Source organism: Triturus cristatus, chromosome 11, assembly GCF_964204655.1.
Source record: "Triturus cristatus chromosome 11, aTriCri1.1, whole genome shotgun sequence".
In the NCBI taxonomy this organism is placed as follows: Eukaryota; Metazoa; Chordata; class Amphibia; order Caudata; family Salamandridae; genus Triturus; species Triturus cristatus.
The window spans coordinates 479,010,622-479,032,236 of NC_140594.1; the positions used below are offsets into that span (position 1 = coordinate 479,010,622).

The window sequence follows — 21,615 nt, forward strand, 5'->3', positions numbered from 1 at the left end:
TCTGCACAACACATTCTTGGGAGAAGTTGGGGACCTTGAGCACGGGGGCCATGCACATGGCAAATTTCAGGGCATCAAAAGCTGTCTGACAGGCATCAGTCCAGATAAATCTACTTGGCAGCTTCCTGGAATTCAGCTCAGTAGAGGGGGCAACAATGGTGCCATGTCCCCTGACAGACCTCCTGTCATATCCAGTGAGAACTAAAAAGGCTCTCACCTTAGTCTGGGTCTTGTGGAGCTCCCAGGTCAGAACGATGTCAATCTTAGGTTGTAGGGGCCATCTGGCCACTTCCTACCTTGTACCTGAAGTACACCACTGGAAAAGGTTGTAGATGAGCCTTCGCTTTCCTCCTACTCTTAACACTTGCCTGGCAAATTTGGCAAGTGCAGAGTGCCTTCCCATTTGGGGCCAAAAGAAGTGGATGAAAAGTCTGTCAACGATCTTATCCTGCGCTAAATGCCCTACAAAAGGCATCATGAGCCAGACCCAGTAGAAAGGCTCTGAAGTGCAGGGGTACTACCAGCACACGGTACCCCTACTCAAAGCATTTCCACAGGGCCCCTCTCCACTACTTCTCAGGGACCTCATCCATTTGATAGGCTGCCTCATATCCTGTAAATCAAGTATGTATGTAATTCCCCTAATAAAATCTTGTATCAAATTCTTTGGACCCTTCCCCTAGACTGCACTGATTGCATGCTGCCACCATTTGAACTGATATCCGCCTGCTTGGCCTTGAGGTCCAGTTCCTTCAAACTTAACTCATTAGCCAACTACAGTTTATTCTCTTCCAGAGCAAGGGACTTATCTTTCTCCTGCTGTCGGAGCTCCATTTCAAACGTTTTGCTCTCAATTTTGAGCCTTTCAAGCTCTAACATGCTCCCTCTCCTGTCGCCTGTCATCCAGTCTCTCTGGGGACAGATTCCTGGAAGACACACTGCTGCCATTCCTAGAGGATGCTCCAACAGGCAAAACCTGAGCAATAAAACCACCTTGCTGGCTCTGCACATCCATATCCACATTCCCATTCTCAGCCTCCCCAGCTTCTCTGGCTTCCCACCAGGCACTCAATGCCTTCTGCAGCTCCCATTTTCTGGTGGAGCTCCTCATGGGACATTCAAACTCTTTGCAAAATAGTTTGAGCTGATCTGCTTTATAAGAGTGCAATATTTCCGTCTCAAACGCCAATCCTGCAACCACACTTGCTGGTTTACAACTCAGAGACATGGTGTGTGGATACTTCAAGGGCATTCACAAGAAAAGGACAAAAAGTCAAAAAACCTCGATGCAGTTGCGCAATGGTCTGCATTCAGCAATAATGCACACTGATCACTGTATGTCAAAGTACAAACAAGTCATAAACCTCACAGCTGACCACCAATGTTAGAAATAGGGGTCTCTAGTTGGCAGAGGTATGCACTCTGTCCAAGTAGGGAATCTTCCTTCTAGTCAGGATAAAGGAGTTACACAGCTAGATAACCCCTGCTTGCCCCCTTGGTAGCTTGGCATTAGCAAACAGACTTATCTCAGAGGCAATGTGTAAAGTATTTCTACATACCAAACATAGTAAAAGTGAAAACACTACAAATGGGCACCCCACCAGATCAGAAAATGTAAATCTCTTTATCTAAACTAAAAACTACCACATTAACAAAATTCCAACATACAAACTTCAAAATAGGACTTTTCAAAGGTTTCAAGCAACTCTGCCCATAGAAATCTATGGATGTGGGATTTTTACACAAGGTACCGCAAATGTTTCAAAATCCACAAGGCAAAAAAGCCGCTGAGGAGGGAAGCATCGGAAAACACAGCGATGCATCAGCTTATGAGTCCTTGCAGAGTCAATGCAACAGTTATGCTGCAAACAAAGGAAATGATGCGTCGAATTCGGACTGTAGGGGGAAATGATGCATCGATTCAAAGACAGTTCTGGTCTGCTTATGCTGCACCGGTGATGCATGGCACACAGGCACGATGCATAGAAATCCGATTTATTCAGGAGCGATCCCACGGTGTGTAGTTTCTTGATGTTCTGTCCTCCCTGGTCCAGCCAAACTACAGGGGGTGGAGACCGCATGGTGCAGGGCAGCCATAGCCTATTCAGGTGCTAGTGACAACTCTCCCCACCACTTTCAGAACAGGATGGCTCATCAGCATATGCAAGGCACACCTCAGCTTCCTTTGTATGAGTGTCTGGAGTGAATGCATACACAGCTCCTGTCTGCCTAAAACCAAACTGTAAATCCACAAGCAGGCAGAGGCACTTAGGACGGTTTAACAAGAAATGTCCACTTTCTAAAAGGAGCATTTTCAAACACAATTTAAAAACCACCTTTACTAAGAAGTGTGTTATTAAATTCTGAGTTCAGACAGCCCAAACGCCAAATCACTAGCTGTTCCCAATTGAAAGTTACACTTGTAAAATGTTACGAGGCAGCTCCAATGATAGCCTAAGTGAGAGCTAGTCCTTGCAATAGTGAAAAATGAAATACACAGTATTTCACTATCAGGACATGCAAAATACACCAGTACATGTCCTACCTTTAACATACACTGCATCCTGCACATGGGGGTACCTTGGGCCTACCTTAAAGGTGACTCACATGTAAGCAAAAGAGAAGGTTAGGGCCTGTCAAGTGGGTGCACTTGCCAGGTCAACATAGCAGTTAAAAATTGTGTGCGCAGACACTGCAGTGGCAGGTCAGACATGTGAAAGGCAACTGGAGTGGGTGGCACAATCAGTGCTGAAGGCCCACTAGTAGCATTTGATGTACAGGCCCTGGACACACACAATGCACTTTACTAGGGACATAAGAGTAAATCAAATATGCCAATCATGGATAACCAATCAGAATTACAATTTACATAGGGAGCACTTGCACTTGCACTTTGGCACTAATCAGCAGTGGCAAAGTGCCCAGAGTACCTAAATCAGCAAAATCCAAATCCAGCACACAGTCAAAAATACAGGAGGTAAAGGTTAAAAAGACACGGCAAACTAAGCCAAGGATGTCAGGACTAACAGTCTGCTCAACAGCTTGGATACTACTCTCCATGCCCAATGTGGATCCACAAGGATTACTTTGGCCTTGTTGTTTCTTATTTTCTTGAGAACTCTGGGCAAAAGCGGTATTGTTGGAAAGCTGTAGAGGAGGCCACAACTCCACTCAAGAAGAAAAGCATCTTTGACCGAGAGTCGCCGTAGAAACTTCAGGATGCAAAACTGCTTCATGCGCGTTCTCAGCGGTGGCTAAAAGATCTAACCAAGGCTCTCCCCACTGCTGAAAGAGACCTTGCACCACCTCCAGAGAGACGCCATTCGTGATCCACTAGGCATCTTCAGCTGATTTCGCCCACCTTTGCGTTCAGAGAGCCCACCAGGTGTTGAACCACAAGGGAAATAAATACCCTAACATTTCAGCCATATCCAGAGGTGCAGGGCCTCTTGATAGAGGGACCACGACTCCACCCAGTCATGATTGTTACATTACCACATGGCAGTGGTGTTGTCCATGAACACCTGTAGAAGTCTTCCCCCAATCGAAGGAAGAAAGGGGTTCAACGCCAAGCGAATCCCCCGAAGCTCCAAAAGGTTGATGTGGAGCTCGTACTTAGCCAGAGACCAGAGTCCTATGATCTCCATTTCTCCCAGATGACTGCCAAAGTCTAGAGGAGTGGCACATCTAAAGATAGATCTGGATGCGGAAGGGTCTGCCACTGACCCAATTGTTGTAAATTAAGGCAGAATGTGATTAAGCATTTACTGAAAACATTAATGCTTCCCCTTTTTGATCATGTTTTCTTCGTTATGTTGACCGAAGTCCGGACTCCATTTTGTATTGGCATGCTGCCATGTGTTCACCACGAGGAGAGTCCGACCTCTGTGTTAGTTGCTCTTGTAATCTGCCTAGCAACAGTTTATAAATAGCTCTCTCTTGTCCGTCTGGCGCATGCCCAGACTTGACCACATCTGTTATAATTAGCTTTGCTTGACCATGTCCTTTCGCGGGCTCAAGGAGTGTGTTGGCTCCGCCCATGTATTGATTCAGTATCGAGAATGACCATAAATGGTAATGTTCTTCGGCCTCATGTTGTATCCACCCACTTATGAGCCCCTCTGTTGTGTATAAAAGGGGACTGTGTACGAATGTTCTGTGTGCTACTCCATGCAATACTGAAGAGTGTTGTGTGGATTGTAGGACCACCCTTAAGGGTTAATAAACGTTGTCTTTGTACTTTGCAGTTTCCGTGCCAACTTCCTTATAGATTCCGTTACAGGAGAGCGAACCCTTGTTCTTGCGGGCCTAGCTGGGGCCTGTATTCATCAATTGGCGCCCGTCACGTGGGGCTCATCGGCGACTCGGATGCTCGAAGGACTGGTCGCGACGAAGGTGAGGAGTTTGGCCGGGGACGTGATCACTGCCAGCGGCGTCTTAGCCCTGGCATCCCGAGGTTTCTCTTCCTTCCCTTCCGAGCTGACCGTCTGGGTGGCGCCGGTCATCGACTGAGACCTCTTCTGTCGGTCCTGCCGTGAGAGCCGTTTGGGCGATTGTGGAGCTTGGCAGTTGGAACCTGGACTCTTGATTGGTAAGAACCGTTGTACGGTACTTGCTCCGAGTTCTGAAGCCTGGGTTGGCTATTTGAGTTTTGATTGATGATGACTAGTCATATTTTGAATTTGCCTTTGTGAAAATATATGCGTTGCAACACATATAGGCAGGTAATGTGGAGAAATTTCTCCAGGAGCTGTGTAAACCCTGAACGGCGCAACGATTAAGTGCCATTTTCTTTATAATATTGCATATTTTGCATTATTCCTAGCATGCCTGCTTTTAGCGCACTCCGTAAGTGGTGCTGCTGTTTTGGAAACCGGTTGAACCTCGAGGAATCTGCTCCAGCTCCCCCAGAGGGGACTCCTAATAGGGATATGTACGTGAAGCATGGTCTTTCTTCCATAATGTACAGCACGCTATGGAGGAAATACACGAGGAAGGATCCTGAGTTGCGATGGCCTTTGTATGGATCGTTTGATATACGTAAGATTGAGTATGTGGAACAGTGTATGTGTAAGCGACGTGCTCGTCAGGATATGTTTGAGTGTGTGCGATTATGGGTGAAGGAAGTGCGTGAGCGAGAGAAACGTGAGAAAGCGCTGTTTGATAAAGAGCAACGGAAGAATGACCATGTGCGAGCGCAGGAAGCGAAGCGTCGGGAGGACAAAGAGCAAACGGACAGACAAGAGAAAGAGCGTAGGCTACAGGTTTCGGGTCAATATGTTGTTCGCCAGCCACTTTATCCTGTCCTTAATAATCCTGATGATGATTTTTATTTACTAGATCGCTCTCCGCCCCCTTATGTTGGCGCATCTGCTCCACGGCCGCAAGATTCTGACCCGGTTTCGGGTAAGGTAGACACACGGTCCATGCTGTCGGCCGAGCAAATGGCTGAGCTTCGGACACTTTCCTTCCGTGCGCTTAAAGGCAAGGTATCCATGGAGGACTTATTTCAGACTTGGGGGCAGTGGCAGGAGAGAGATAAAGTGTATTTTCTGGGTCATTTCGCGGAGGAAGTGATTACTGCTTTCCGAAAATATTCTCATGTTCTTGAGCCTGACGAAGTGTCTTCGGACGCTAGAGCAATACGTAACGGTGCTTTTTCTCCCTCTAAGGCTCCTGAGGCGGCTCGGCGGCTGTTCGCCTTGCGGGACGAGGTGCTGGCCCTTCGAGAGAAAGCACGTCAACAAACGGAGGAGGAGAAGCAGTCGGATTCGTCTGCAGCAGGGGGCCACCCATCCGCCTCCCAGTCAGATAAGGATGACATAGTGCATGCTAAACCAATGCGAGAGGCGGCGCCTTTGTATGTTCCTCCTAAGGGAGCAGGGACTAGCTCGGATATTAACTCCGCCGATGCAAGGGGATATTTTGTATATAACTGGGTTTACACTCCATGGCATAGGGCCGATGTTATGGCACTAAAGAATGCGTTGCCTGACCCCCGCAAGAATCCAGCGGCCTTCTATGAAGAAGTCGAGGGGGCCTTGAATTCTTGCATTATGACCTTAGCGGATATAGACCTGTTCTTTGGCCTTATCCTACCGCCGGATACGTGGCGCTCTGTCCGAAAGGTAGATGATGCGGTTGCCTTCAAGGCCCGGTGGTCTGACCTTGAGGATGAGGATAGGGAACGGAAGCCCGCACAGAAATCACCCCAGAATATTTTAGATCTCCCTGCGGCTATTGTGGCTAAGTTGAAGACGATTATCCCCCCTAAAAAGATTGACTGGAATATGTTAACTGCATGTAAGCAGAAAGTTGACGAGTCAGTTGCGGACTTCTTTACGCGCTTTGAGGAGACGTTTCATGATTTTAGTGGCCAGTCGCTTACTGACGACACGGGCCGCCACCTTTTCGCGGACAAATATGTGGCTAATCTGCTACCGGCAGTTGCGGCCCGGTTAAAAGCGAGTGAAAGTTCTTGGTCCTCCGCGACACCGACGGCCCTTCTGACTATCGCTCAGTATTATGAGCGTCAGGAGCACGAGGCGCAGGGCCAGGAGGAGAAGAAATCGAAAGATCTCAAAACCAAGGTGATGTTAGCACAAGTATATGGCCCGCCCCGACGGGGTAATAATAATAGAGGAAGGGGCGGATCTTATGGTCCCCCTTCGGGCCGATCTGATTTGAATAGGAACCAGTGTGCGTACTGCAAGCAGTTGGGCCATTGGGCCAGGGATTGCCCAGCGTTGCGTGCTTCGCGTCAGGGGCACACTCCGGGTGGCCCGAGAGGTAGAGGGGGCTTCTCGAACTTTAGAGGGAATTCCAACGATAATGTCCGTTTCGATACTGCCGGGCGGCACCGAGATGGCTCAAATGTTTTTGATCGCCAGCACCAGTATTATGTATCGGACATCGATCAATCGGGATATCGTGATTCTCAGCATGCGTAGGAATGCGTTGGATGGGGGTCCGAATCAGTTGAGGTGCCGGTCGATCAGACGGGTCCTTATGTATCGGCTGAGGTTTTAGGTTCTACTGATCAGTTCCTAGTGGATACAGGAGCGACACGTAGTGCATTGTCTAGGTACTTGGTTCCGGGGGCTCCCCCATCCGGCTCAATAGTTACATCGGTAGGGTTTGACGGTACACTCTCCCGAAGCCCTCTTTCACAGCCCCTTACATTTAAGGTTGATTCTTTTTCTGCGCCCTGTCCGTTTCTGCTTGCTCCATATACACCGGATAACATTATGGGCCTTGATATGTTAAAGTACTTTAGGGCTACAATCCGCTGCTCCCCTGAAGGTGTGAGGGTGATCTTAAATGACAACTATCCCAGGTCTGGGCGGATGTGCACAATATCAGAGGATGCGTTGTTGGCTACCCTCCCCCGAGCTTTATGGGCGACTTCGGACACAGATGTGGGACAAATGGTGATTCCTCCGGTCCACATTAGTGTCCAGGAGGGGGCGGTGCTACCACGCCTCCCGCAGTATCGTATTTCCCAGGAGGGCGAGGAGGCTCTCATACAGATTGTGCAACACTTGATAGCAGTAGGGGTAGTGGAAGAAGTTCCCTATAATGTCTGTAACAGTCCGATTCTCCCAATTTTGAAAAAGGACACGGATGCAAAGGTCTATCGGTTCATAATTGATTTGAGGGAGGTAAACAAGATCGTGATACCTCAGTACCCGGTGGTTTCTGATATCACGACGTTGCTTACCTTGGTCCCGCCTACGGCGACCATGTTTTCAGTGATTGATTTGAAGAATGCCTTCTTTTCCATTCCCATTCACCCTGATAGCCGATTTCTTTTTGGGTTCACATTAAATAATAGATCTTATCGTTTTTGTAGAATTCCCCAAGGCTACACAGAAAGCCCTAGTATTTACAGTCAGGCTTTGAAACGACAGTTGGATTCCTTTGTTTTACTCGAGGGGGTCGCCCTCATTCAATATGTCGATGACATCCTGTTGGCGGCTGACACCCTGGAGTTGTGTGAGAAAAGCACGTTATCCTTACTTTCCTTTTTAGCATCCCACAATCACAAGGTCTCTAGGAAGAAATTGCAATTCTGTAGACCAAAGGTGACTTATTTAGGTCACCTTTTGTCTAAGGAGGGGCGTGCACTCACACCAGATCGTATCCAAGTAATTTTGGACACACCGAGACCATCCACGCAGAAGGATGTGCGTGCATTTTTGGGTCTTGTTTCTTTTTGTAGACAGTGGATATTGGGGTTTTCACACATAGCTAAGCCATTGTTAGCCCTTCTGACAAAGGATACACCTATCCCAATCCCTTGGTCAGATGAGTGTGATGCTGCTTTTCAGCAACTGCGACAGGCCCTTTGTTCAGCACCAGTGTTAGGGACCCCTGATTATGCAAAACCCTTTTCGTTGTATGTGCATGAGAAAGATGGATGTGCATTGTCAGTCTTAGTACAGATGCACGGCGACAAGCAGCGCCCTTGTGCATACTTTTCGGCTGTGCTTGATCCTGTCGCCCGAGCATTACCAGGGTGTTTTCGCTCGGTAGCGGCGACAGCTGTGTCAATACGCCAAAGTGAAGGAATTGTGTTGTCCCATAAATTGTTGGTGTTAGTTCCCCATGCTGTGGATGCCCTGCTTAATCAAACAAAGACGCAGCATTTGACCAGTGCCCGTTTAACGGGATATGAGCTGACGCTTTTGGCTCCTCATATTACGTTGAAAAGGTGCGTGACATTAAACCCGGCCACATTGTTGCCATACCCCGAGACCCAGCCTGAGGCGCAGAAAGCGCATGATTGTATTCTTGTGACTGAGGAACAAACAAAGGGTCGTATTGATCTCCAGGATACGCCCTTTTCAGAGGTAGATGGAGAGTTGTGGGTAGACGGATCATGCCTGAAGCTACCAGATGGTACGACTTCAGCAGCGTATGCAATTACCACATTACACACGATAGTGGAGACAGCACGCATACCACAGAAATCAGCTCAAGCAGCGGAACTGATAGCCTTAACGCGAGCATGTGAGCTCAGTACAGGATTGTGTGTGAATGTTTACACAGATAGCCGCTATGCCTTCGGAGTAGCGCACGATTTCGGCCTACTCTGGAAGGAGAGAGGGTTCTTAACGTCACATGGGGTACAGATAATGCATGGGGAGTTAGTCCACAACCTCTTAACCGCATTGACATACCCGAAGAAAATTGCCATTGTTAAGTGTAGTGCCCATAGGAAAGTAGTTGATAAAGTTGGAGAAGGGAATGCGTTAGCGGATCGAGTAGCACGGGAGACCGCGATGCAGCCTGGCGCTACTGCCATGTATGTAGTAAAGTCACAGGTGGAAAGATGGCGAGATGCGAAGGAAGAAGTGCGAGAAATACAGAGGACCGCTTCTGACAAAGAGCGGGAACAATGGGCTAGCGAAGGAGAGCTGGATGACGAGGGTTGCTGGAGAAATAAGCAGATGGATAGATGGAAATTACCCACGGCCTTTGTACAACCTATGGTTCAGATGGCACATGGGCTAGCACATGTTGGAGCTTCCGCAATTGTGAAATTGCTTACCCAAGTCTGGGAGCATCCAGAGATTGCTAGCACAGCAAAGAGGGTGGTGCAGACCTGTATGATCTGCCTGAAGTATAACCCAGGGAAAGGCACTCGAACTCCAGCAGGAGGATTTGCGACGCCCACTGCACCCTTTGAGGTCCTGCAGATGGACTACATCCAGCTTGAGCGCTGTAACAATTTGAAGTATGTTCTAGTAGTGGTCTGCGCCTTCAGTAAATGGGTTGAGGCGTACCCTACGAAAGACAATACTGCAATGACTACAGCGAAGCTATTGCTGAAAGAGTTTTTCCCTCGATACGGCGTCTGTAGACTTCTGTGGAGTGATAATGGGCCTCACTTTGTAGCGGATGTTATAAAATATGTCTTGAAGGGCCTAGGCATCACCCAGAAGTTCCACGCCGTATTCCACCCCCAGTCTGCAGGACTAGTCGAGAAGTATAATGGTACACTGAAGCTTAAGATCGCCAAAATCCAAGCTTCAACATCTTTGACTTGGCCAGACGCCCTGCCACTGGCGTTATTGTCAATTAGGTCGGTGCCACACTCTCGAACTGGCCTTACGCCATATGAAGTTGTATTTGGACGCCCAATGAATATTTGGGGTCCACCAAGGCCTAAGGCTGTGTATGATGTACCTTGTGTAATGATGAGCGATTATCTGGCACAGTTAACGGATAATTTGGTTTCTATTCATCAACAGGTCCGAGAGGCGCTCCCTGATCGGTCTACCGGTGAAGGACACGGTCTCTGGCCTGGGGATCATGTTATGGTGAAGGTTTTCGACAGAACGAACAGTTTGGAGCCGAGATGGGTAGGACCTGAACAAGTCCTCCTTGCAACGAGGACGGCAGTGCGAGTCTCGAACAGGAAGAATTGGATCCATTCCTTGCACTGTCGAAAGGTACCGCCCGGATTGGTGGAGTCTGCCGTGCTGACCGATCAACGAGAAATCCTAGCAGCAGAGACAGGCCGTGCTGCGAAGCCGAATGACACTGAGGAGCTCTTTCCGGACCACACGACGTCTGGAGGAAGGCGATATCATCTTCGACCAAGGAAGTAAGGTTTCCAGTGCCGGGACATACTGTCAGAACGGCCCTTGGGTTAGTGAAACGGAGAGCCGATGAGGCAAGGGGGGGGGATCAGCCCTGCATTAGTGTAGCGACACCCGTCTTGGCCCGCTGGTGAAGAAATCAACCGCTGCCCAAGGGGAAGAGTTCTGACAGACTTTTAGTTTCAGGAAGATATCAGGGTATTGTTTCTTTTGACATGGAGAAGAAGAAAATCCTTTGTGCGTTGGGGTTCATGCTAACAGTAGCTATTGTTGGGATAACCACATGGTTTGTGGAGGAGGTAACTCCTGCTCGAAAGACACTTGTGTTGACGACTCCAGTGCCTGCGGAGCACTACTTTTATACACTGCCATATCAAGAGTTGAAGCATCGACAGTCCTATTTGAATAACACTTTCATTCAGATGCTGCATCACACCCACGTTGCTACGAACGCTACGAACTGTTGGATATGTGGGATGATGCCAGCCCATCAGAAGAAAGGAGGAACGCCATTCATACCACTTCCTTTCTCTCATAATGGCTCTTGTAGAGCATGGTACACTTTGCTGTTTGCCACTCGGAAACCGACAGTGGGACGATTGCTTTTCAGACTCAATAAAGAATGTCATCAAGATAAAAATGGATATCCACAAGCAAATGGGACAATTTGGGAATGGGAAGAGTACCGACCGGACAATGAATCCATTCCCTATATCTTCACGAACACAAGAGACACTGTGGGGAAGGACAAGTTCGTAATCCAAGTAGCACAAGCTCAAGCGGACCTGTGTGTCCAGAGTGTGGGTTTTATCCCTGTTGGTGTCAGTGATTGTATAACTGTACTGAACATCGACGGGCTGAACAACAGTACCTTCCTAGCGTCCCATAATACCTATTTTGTATGTGGAAATAAAGGTTATTACCGTTTGCCGGCAGGGTGGTCCGGGGTATGCTATGTATCATTCCTATTACCTCCTGTATTCTTAGCACCTGCGTCATATCATAAGGATTTTAAACTGTTGAATAATGTGACTGTAAATAGATATAAACGTACTCTATCAATTGATGATGTGGATCAGACCGATACCAGCTTGCAACAGTATATTGATTTTAACTTAGGACTGTTTTTCTTTGTTGGAGCTGCTTTGAATAGTAGGAAGATCCGAAGATTGACAAGAGTGGTAGAAGCTGTGACAAATCAGACTGCTGCCGCTCTTGGGAATCTTACGGAAGAATTACAAATAACTAGGATTGTTGCATTGCAGAATCGTATGGTACTAGATGTAATGTTAGCTGATCGAGGTGGAGCCTGTAAAATTATTGGAAGTAGCTGCTGTGTGTTCATCCCTGATCATACGCCATCCGTCTATAACGCCATTAACAAGCTGCATAAAATAGCAGCTGAAATCCACACAGAAAACGGCACTGGGTCCTTTTCCGAATGGTTTTGGGCGTTGGTTACTGCCTGGGGATGGAAGGTCTTAACTGGTCTTTGCATTATTATAGCAGTTCTGTTCCTTTTCTGTATGTGTATTCAATGTGGACCATTGTGCTGTTCCGTATGCATTTCATTCTGCATTCCAGATAAGAAAGCTATTGCCGATGTTGCTCGCCAGAAGGGTCTAGCTAAGGAGGTTAAGGGAATGATGATAATTGATATATATGATGATTATTCTTGGAAGCCGGATGTCTTCAGTAAATGCTGAAAGGGTCGTCTGTTGTAAATTAAGGCAGAATGTGATTAAGCATTTACTGAAAACATTAATGCTTCCCCTTTTTGATCATGTTTTCTTCGTTATGTTGACCGAAGTCCGGACTCCATTTTGTATTGGCATGCTGCCATGTGTTCACCACGAGGAGAGTCCGACCTCTGTGTTAGTTGCTCTTGTAATCTGCCTAGCAACAGTTTATAAATAGCTCTCTCTTGTCCGTCTGGCGCATGCCCAGACTTGACCACATCTGTTATAATTAGCTTTGCTTGACCATGTCCTTTCGCGGGCTCAAGGAGTGTGTTGGCTCCGCCCATGTATTGATTCAGTATCGAGAATGACCATAAATGGTAATGTTCTTCGGCCTCATGTTGTATCCACCCACTTATGAGCCCCTCTGTTGTGTATAAAAGGGGACTGTGTACGAATGTTCTGTGTGCTACTCCATGCAATACGGAAGAGTGTTGTGTGGATTGTAGGACCACCCTTAAGGGTTAATAAACGTTGTCTTTGTACTTTGCAGTTTCCGTGCCAACTTCCTTATAGATTCCGTTACAGGAGAGCGAACCCTTGTTCTTGCGGGCCTAGCTGGGGCCTGTATTCATCACAATCACGTTTCGTTAGTCACCGAATACAGGTTTCTAGCAGTTCCAGAGATCTGGGCTATGTAGGAGAGACTCCCCTGATGCGGTGCCCACTGGATCTTCAGGTCCCACTGCAGAGTCTGCATATACAAATGGAAATGAGTAACCAGCAGGATGCAGGAGACCATGAAGCCCAGCGGTCTCGGAGTCAGTCTCACCAAAATCCTGGATAGAGGCTGAAACATCGAAATCATAGCCTAAATATCCTGGACTCGCAGCTCGGAAGGATAGGCCTGAACCTGCACTGTGTCCAGAACACTTCAGATGAAAAGGAAGCATCTGAGAGGGAGTCAGGTGTGACTTCGGCACATTGATAATGAACCCCTGTGAGCGCAGGTGGTTTGCTGTAGTCTGATGATGGGAGAACACGGCCTGAGGCAAACTGTTTTTAACCGCCAGTCGAATTGGGGAAAGACTGGAACCCCCAACCTCCACAGATGAGCTGCAAACACTGCCAGCACTTTCGCGAACACCCGAGGGGCGCTGGTTAGGCTGAAAGAGTATGGCAAACTGAAAGTGCTCTTGGCCCACTGTGAACCACAGAGTGTCTGTGGGAAGACAGGACAGAAATATGGAAAGATGTGTCCTTCAGGTCCAACGAGTAACATCCAGCCACGGGTCCAGGGCAGACTAAACATGGCAATTGTGAGCATTCTGAATATCTCTGTTTAAGCACCAGAAAGTAGCAGGACTAATAACCATGACCCACTTCTGACGCATGCACCCTATTTTTGTCTTCCTTGGCCAAGAGAGCCTGCACGTCTTGACAGAACAAGGAGATATGGCCCTTTAATCTAAGTGGGTGACATAGGTGGTGCTGTGGTCACAAAAGAGAAGGAGTAGCCCCTTTGGACAATCTTTGGGATCCAGCGGTCTGATGTTACTGACCACCAGCAGGTGATGGCGCATCTTGCATCCACTGGGTGCCAATGATGGTCGGAGGGCAAACTAAAGAAACTTCGAAGCAGCGGCTGCCAAGGGGGGATGGAATGAACGGACCACCTGTCCTATGTTGTCAATGGGACCTGCGCCCTCTGCCACAAAAAGGGTTGAAAGCCTGTTAGCTGTGGTTGCTGGGAGGGAATGGGAGCAGCTGGAGACCCCTTCTGTGGCCACGAAAGGGACGGAAGGTGGATTGAGGTTGGCGAAGGGCCATAGAAAAGCCCAATGACCTGGCAGCTCTGCAGTCCTTAAAACGCCCCAGCGCTGAATCCGCCTTCTTTCCAAAGAGGCGAGAGCCATCAAAGGGCATGTCCATGAGGGACGCCTGGACATATCCTGAAAAGCCAGTTCTCAGCCAAGCATGGCGTTGCAAGGCCACGGATGATGAAATCGCTCTGCCCAGCGAATAGGTCGTGTTGAGACCATACCTTATGGTGAACTTTTCTCTATTTCTCCCATCAGCATTAGCATGGGTAAGTATGGCTCGGGACACCTCCGAGACCATAGGCAGCACTTGTGCAACCAAGTCCCATATTGTATGGGAATAATGGCCCAATAGGCATGCGGTGTTCACCGACAACAGTGCTAGGCTGGCAGAACAGAACATTCTCTAGCCAAAGTTATCCAACCTCTTGGATTTTCTATCCAATTGAGTAGTAGGGAACGAGCCAGGATTAATTCTGCATGTGAAGGCTTGGACCACCAAGCTATCTGGAGTGTGGTGCGAGTTAAGGCAACTGGGGTCCCCAGGAGCAGACTACGGCGGCATTAAATAGTCATATGCACAGGAGTCCCCGTGCTGTTCTTGGACCAGAACCAGAGTAGGACATCTGTAAGGACTTCATTGAAGAGGAGGAGGAGTTCAGAAGGGAATACTCCCAGCTCAGTCAAGACGTTCGCATTGATTGCCATTGTGAGCAACTGACTGTCCAAGACCTCAGCCGCCCTGCGCACCACCTTTGCAAAAGAGGCTCTCTCCTCCGTAGCCACAGTAGTAAGAGACCAAGCCAGTGCCAGGTGATGTGCCTCACCCACTGGCCTCCACCAGTAGTCTGTTCCTCATCTGGGTGCTGGTACCCATAACAGCCAATAGACCCCTTCCATTTGTCTCCCTCTCCAGGCCTATCAAACGAATAGGACACTAGCTGTGCTCAGGGAAGCTAAATCTGTCCGGTATCAGAATCTGTATTAGACAATGTACACTTGGCTCTGTGTCGGAGTCGTAAATAACAAAGGGGTGGCACCGCCCAGGGAGGGCAAACTGGAGTTGGTGACGACGAAGGTCTCTGTTTTACTGGTAGCTCTGCTACGGATCCAGCACAGGATCCATGGAGCACAACTGGCACCAAGAGCAAGTTCACCAGTGTGGGCCCAGTAGGTGTCCATCCCACGCCTATGGGGTGCCTAAGGGGCCAAGCAACCGAAATATGAGCGAATGGCCTCACAAAAGTCCTTCAGCTAGGCGGAGGTTGCTCTGGCAAAATCAGGGAAGGATTGAGCAGGTCCGGGGTCAGGTTCAGCCAACTCACGGGGCCTGGAGTGCTGACGATTATGCATCTCGTCAGAAGCCTTCATCAACTTCTTATATTTGTGGGACTTGCCCATTAATTCTAAGTGCAACAATGACCATCGGGAAGGGCTCGCGAGAAGTCCCAGGGCCTATCACATGATCAGGACCTCTAGATTGCAAGAGTTGACAGACGTCAGGAGGTAAGGAGTTTGAGGGAGCCCGCAGCGCACAGGGATGCATGGCGCGGCAGTCCTTGCAGGTATTTGAGTCGTGGAACCACTCCAAGCACCACAAACACACCAAGTGTGAATCTCTCACCAGCATTTGCTTGTGATAGACCCCACATGGTTTGAAGCCTGCTTGTTTATCAAAATTGGTCAACAAAACTTAAAAAAAAAAAAGCCCAAAAATTACTGAGGGGTATCTTAGACCAGATCAGCGCTATCAGGAGAGTAATGGAAAGAACAGACGTCAGCGCGCCTGGGTGGCGCCAATAAAGGTACCTCGAACGTCTCTTCCAGCATGGATGATGCCAACTGCGGAGCCAAATGTCGCCACCTACCGGCGCGCCGGGCGACTGCTTGAAAATCTTTCGGATCCAGTCTGATGGCAGGAGATAATCTACGGTAAGGACACTTAAGATGTCTCTATCAGCTGTTCCTTGTTGTCATGCGTACCTCTTGGTAGAAAGCGAGCAGCTCATTATAGAAAAGTAAAACCAATGTTTCTGTCAATGTTAGTTTGGATTTTTCTTTCCAGTACTAAGACCACACCTGAGCTTTTCTTATGCTTCTACTCCTCTGTATCATGGTGGGATGTTGCTAGACCACCATGATACAGAGCACTTGTCAAACCATTACTTTACAAAATATATGTGTTTCACCCTATCCTGTATTTTATGTTCCGTTAGAGGGAAAGCGTCCACCGATTCATAACTAACCGCGTTAGCACGACCCTATCGGCGATACACATGTCTCTCATTGAAAAACTAAATGTACAGAACATGAAATGTGGTGTCTAATGTGGTTTCTTGCTGCCCTCTAGTGGACTCTGGCATTCACTGAACCAAGGAAACGGATAACCTTCTACCGACCATTGGGAACAAACACAAGAGCATAAACGTAGTATTCACAAACATGTATATACATGACACACGGTCCTGTAGCCTAAACCTTTTTGATTAGGACGTTGTGCGCAGGGCACTTCTTCAAAAAGTCTGGCCATTGTTAAGTGGTTTTGAAAGAAGTTCATATTTAGTGGCAAGAGGACAGAGAATCACCCTCGAATTATAGTGATAGCTTTCTTCTTGTTCAAAAAAATGCCTAAAACAGCAGGCAGGTGTCTGAGCACATTTAATTCTGTAATGACTGGCATAGTACAAGCAAAAGTAATATGATTTTTCATTCGAGCTTCTTTTTCCCCTTCCAGTCTTCTGGACCCAGAAAGACCACCTTAATGCTGAACCTACGGAGGCTGAAATGAACAGATTATCGACTGCCAGCTTTGATTGTGGGCAATAGTTTAATCAGGTCTGAAAAACAAGAGTACCACTCGCTGCTCTTCATGCAAAAAGTCTGGCCATTGTTAAGTGGTTTTGAAAGAAGTTCATATTTAGTGGCAAGAGGACAGAGAATCACCCTCGAATTATAGTGATAGCTTTCTTCTTGTTCAAAAAAATGCCTAAAACAGCAGGCAGGTGTCTGAGCACATTTAATTCTGTAATGACTGGCATAGTACAAGCAAAAGTAATATGATTTCTCATTCGAGCTTCTTTTTCCCCTTCCAGTCTTCTGGACCCAGAAAGACCACCTTAATGCTGAACCTACGGAGGCTGAAATGAACAGATTATCGACTGCCAGCTTTGATTGTGGGCAATAGTTTAATCAGGTCTGAAAAACAAGAGTACCACTCGCTGCTCTTCATGCATATGCTGAAAAGCAGTTTATCGTTCTGAATTAATTCTCACTTTGGAAAAAACAAATATAGATGACGAACAAGAGTAAGTAGGAACCCGAGAAGATCACACTTTAAAAAAGTTATGCTTTCACAGTTTTAGCGGTATTAACAATGCGTATGCCAATAAAAAGACAGTCATTCTACATTAAACTTCAAGTTACAAAAATCTACTCATTTCATTATACCACTGTCTTACCAAAACGTTCTCACCTGCCAAGAAGGGGTTCCCTTGCAAAAGACCACATTTCTTAGCAAGAGCAGCTACAGGAAAAATCCAATAGCAAACTAATCAAGATGCAATTGTTGTGTGACCTAATTGCACACGAAATGGGACGCCAACTACAGATATTGTGCATATGTGTAGAGAAAGGGGGTTGGGGGGAGGGAGGGGGGTATTGCCGCTTATTCATTCTAATATACTCGTAATTGCAATCAAACAAGGTGTTAACATTTATTGATAAAGTCTTGGCAGTATTCTATGTTGTCCCCTGGTGGGGATGCAAAGTAGCAAATTGGTATTTTAAAACTTTTTAGAAAGGCTAGAAGCACAGTCCTTTAATGTCAAAGAGATCATGTGTAGCTCACACTTTAAGTGCTCAATGTCAAGTGACCCAAAAACATTTAGATTCAGGATAACATCTTGGTGCCACTGGTGCATCCTGAAAGATGCCGGAGATGCGGAACTCCACACGCTTTGAAAGGCTTGCATTCAATGCCCACTTAAAGGACACCTTTTCAAGCAAGCGAACAGAGAGAGCAGCTACTTTCTCCTGCGCATAGCTAGGGTTAACAGCAATGGTTTCAGATGGCCATGGTGGTGGTGCCGCAGAACTGCCTCATACGTTTCAGCATGGAGGTGAACTGCGGCTCGAAAGCAACCAGAATCATCGAGTAAATGTAAGCATTAGGCCTGGTCAGTCAAATTTAAAAACAACTGGATTACTTTGACTTACTCGTTGGGATTTTAACAGAGTGGGGTGTAATAGTTACACTAAATGTAAGTGGCAGCATGTAAATCACAGTCAGTCTTAGGCTGGCATGTTTAAGTAGTTTAAATATTTAAACAAAATCGAAATTCACCTTTATGTCCAGAGGAAGAGGATATTGGAGCGGGTAAATTCACTCTTTTCATTGGACAAGGGATCCGGGCAAAAACCACAACAGCTCATGGGGACACACCTCAGAATTTCTATACATTCAATAATATGTATACTACTCGCTGGGCTTTATAGTTGTGGGGCAATTTGCCGAGATCTCTCCACCTGCAAGGAAACGCTGCAGAAACGTTGCCCATCAATGTATGCAGAGTGAAGCTGGCCCAGATGGCTGTCAGAATATCCTGTCAACTTTGGCCCTCGCTCTCGGGGGGTGTGTTCAGGAGTCCAACAGAGACGACGAGTAATGAACCGCATATGCAGCAACACAGGAAACCAACTACATGCTTTTTGGATACATCGGGCCAGCGTGAAAAGCACCATCAAAGAAAGCTACACAAACAAATACCTAACAGTAATGGCCAGTGCTTATCCAACAGACACGTCTGGATGGAAAAATTAAATGACTAAACAGCGGCCCAGCACTTCCTGCCCTGGAATTTCCAAGAAACCCTCTGTGCGAGATGCGTAAAGGGAGCAGAAGCCTGCACATGCGAACACGGTCCATGCAGACGATGGACTTCGGTCACTAAGAGCCACACTTCAATGTTCCCCTCGGTTCTTTTCGAACACTAAAATGCTCGGTTGTGCTAGCAGACTCGAGGATTCTTTACCAAATCCGACATAATCACTGTTTACATCCTGCCCTGCGCCGGGCAGATCCATTCTGCGAGTTGATAAGGCTTTAGACTGATAGGCGTACCCCTTCCAAGTCAGTGTGTATATTGCAGGAAATTAATGTATTCGCTCCAGCTCTCAGCATCCACTGCCGATCCAAGGGAAAAAAAAAACGGACGGACTCATTTTAAGAACATATAGCCACGTGAAAATAAAAAAATTAACGTTTCTAGTAACTAAATTCAGATATCTTTTTGCTTGTTTTCATCTGGGAGTTCTATGTTGTCTGCACTCACATTACACATTGCATCAATTTTGAATGAGCGTCTTCCTTTCCTGATCTTCCGCACCTCAATGTTTGAATGTTTTTGTATACTGGACGTACACAGTGTTCTCCTGCGAGTGGGTTTTCCAGGTGAGCAGAGGAGAGAGGGATGCTCGCAGTTCTCTTTGCCTGGTGATGAATACGTGATGGTGGCTTTTGGTGTTGGCGAATTGTTTTCTTTTAGGGCGGGTGTGTTCACCTTGCTTCTTCTCAGCTTCCGGTTCGTGGTTTGAATCGTGCGAGTTTCCGTCTCTGAACCAAACTCATTTATCCAGCTTAGACCAACCACTCCAGAGCTGCTCCGCAGTCGCATGCTCCGTCTAACGGTTCTTTCACTTGGAGCCACATTCTGAAAGGTCTCCTCTATGTTGAAACTGTTGTCGCTTACAGCGACTTCCGGGTCATCTACACAAGTAGGCATGGAATTATCCTCCAAAGGGGGGTCCGTTAAAACATCTACTGCTGCACCCTCAAAAGCATTATCTGGATGAAGACAGGAAACGATGTTCCTTCCACTGTTCTTTGAAGACTTTTTAGTTTTCCCTTCTGTTCTTCTATCTGCTGTTTTAGTCAGGAACATGTAATCTTGGCTAAAACCCGAACTACCACTGCCGACAACGGGGGCATCAGTTAGTATCGTCGGAACTGCACTGTTCTTCTCCACAGCAGGTACCTGTAGGAAAACATCGTATAGTTCCTTTGATGTCTCGCAGGATGCACGTCTCGATTTTTTCATTTTGGACGCTGGTAAAGATTGGGCATTTTCCTTTACTAGTACACTGGGCGTAGGAACCTGAAGGCTGAGTCGTCGGCTCTGCCTCCTTTGGGATTTAGTGATACTTAACACACACGGTATTGCAGAGTCAATCGAAATGTTCCCTGGCAGCTCTTGTGCAGCATGGCGGGCATCTGTGGCGGTGGAGCTGGGCTCATCGACTGCGCTGGCACGCTCCCCCCGCATGTTCATAGCCACAGACGTCTCCTTCTCTTGGACTTCGGGCAGCGTCACACTGACTGTCGAGGCACCAACCTCTTCGCAAGATCGGCCGGGTGCATCTTCGAAGCGCTTCCAAGGACCCACCGGAGAATTTTTATTTTCTTCTACAGTTTGATCCTTGGGGGGCATTTGCGATGTCTCGGGGCTGCCAAACCCTTGCACATTCGTCGATTCGTCTGCCTCAGAAGTGGCCTCGCCATCAGAGACCTGATCACTCCCAGCCTCATCGCAGGTCGAGTCTTCGGAGCTGTCCCGGTAATGCCGGCCTGTTCCTCGCGCTGACCTCTTTCTCCTTTTGACCTTCCTGTCAGTCGGCGGATGTCGGCTCCCATCACTGGATTCCGAGGAGTCTTGAGCTGCTGGACAAACAACGAGGAGTGGATTTAGAAATTAAGAAAATATATAGGTCAGGTCACACATTTATCTATATAAACGGTTAACAGCCAAGTGCATCATGGGGGAATGTAAAACGTATGAAAATGAAAAGTAGCAAAAACACACACACACACCCTCCCCCCCAAAGGAAAGCAAAAAAAAACAAGCACTGGCATAGCCAATAGGTCTCGCCTTTGAGACCTTCTAAGTATTTAATTACGCAGCACAATATCCTTACTGCAACAACATTAACTGTTGCATGGCTAAACACTTATAAGATCCCAAAGGCGAGACCTATTGGCTATGCCAATGCTTGTTTATTTTATTTACAAATTGATCCCCATGAGTTACATTATTGTCAGTCTATGTACTAAAAAAGAGTTCACACTGACAGTGACAAGAAACAAAACAATCATCTTATTGCTGCAGTGAACCACAAATTTGACAACAGGTTTGGGAACGGCAGGTGACAGGACAGGACATGACAGAGACAAGGAAGGTTTGATATGTAGGGATTCAACAGCAGGACCAAGCTTTAGTCTCATTTCAAGATGTCATTTAAAACTCAGTGAGTCATTTCGTCCCAGGAAGAATGCTGCAGTGTAAAGCTGAACGTTTTGTTTAGGACAGGATTTCACATGTTTATGGAACTGCTTTCCCTGGATTAGCCTCTACGTGTTAATTTGAGGGTTTGGTCGACCAAACGCCGGAAGGCCAATTAACGTGCCATACACCCATAACAAAGGCAACAGGCTGTGGATAAGTAAAACCCAAACTA

The 21,615-nt window shown here is 47.3% G+C and overlaps 1 protein-coding gene across 3 annotated transcripts in view; it reads right to left on the reverse strand.

The window, feature by feature from the left end:
* Nucleotides 1-17,272: 17,272 nt before the first annotated feature.
* Nucleotides 17,273-21,615, reverse strand: part of CDCA2 (cell division cycle associated 2) — a 458,496-nt gene continuing 454,153 nt past the window's right edge. For 2 of the 3 annotated variants that reach the window (XM_085632793.1, XM_085632791.1), the window contains one exon: nt 17,273-20,821. In XM_085632793.1, coding sequence (XP_085488919.1) covers nt 19,383-20,821 — 1,439 coding nt within the window. In that variant the 3' untranslated portion in view covers nt 17,273-19,382. The remainder of the gene's footprint in view (nt 20,822-21,615) is intronic. The other variant, XM_085632792.1, reaches the window with a different exon arrangement.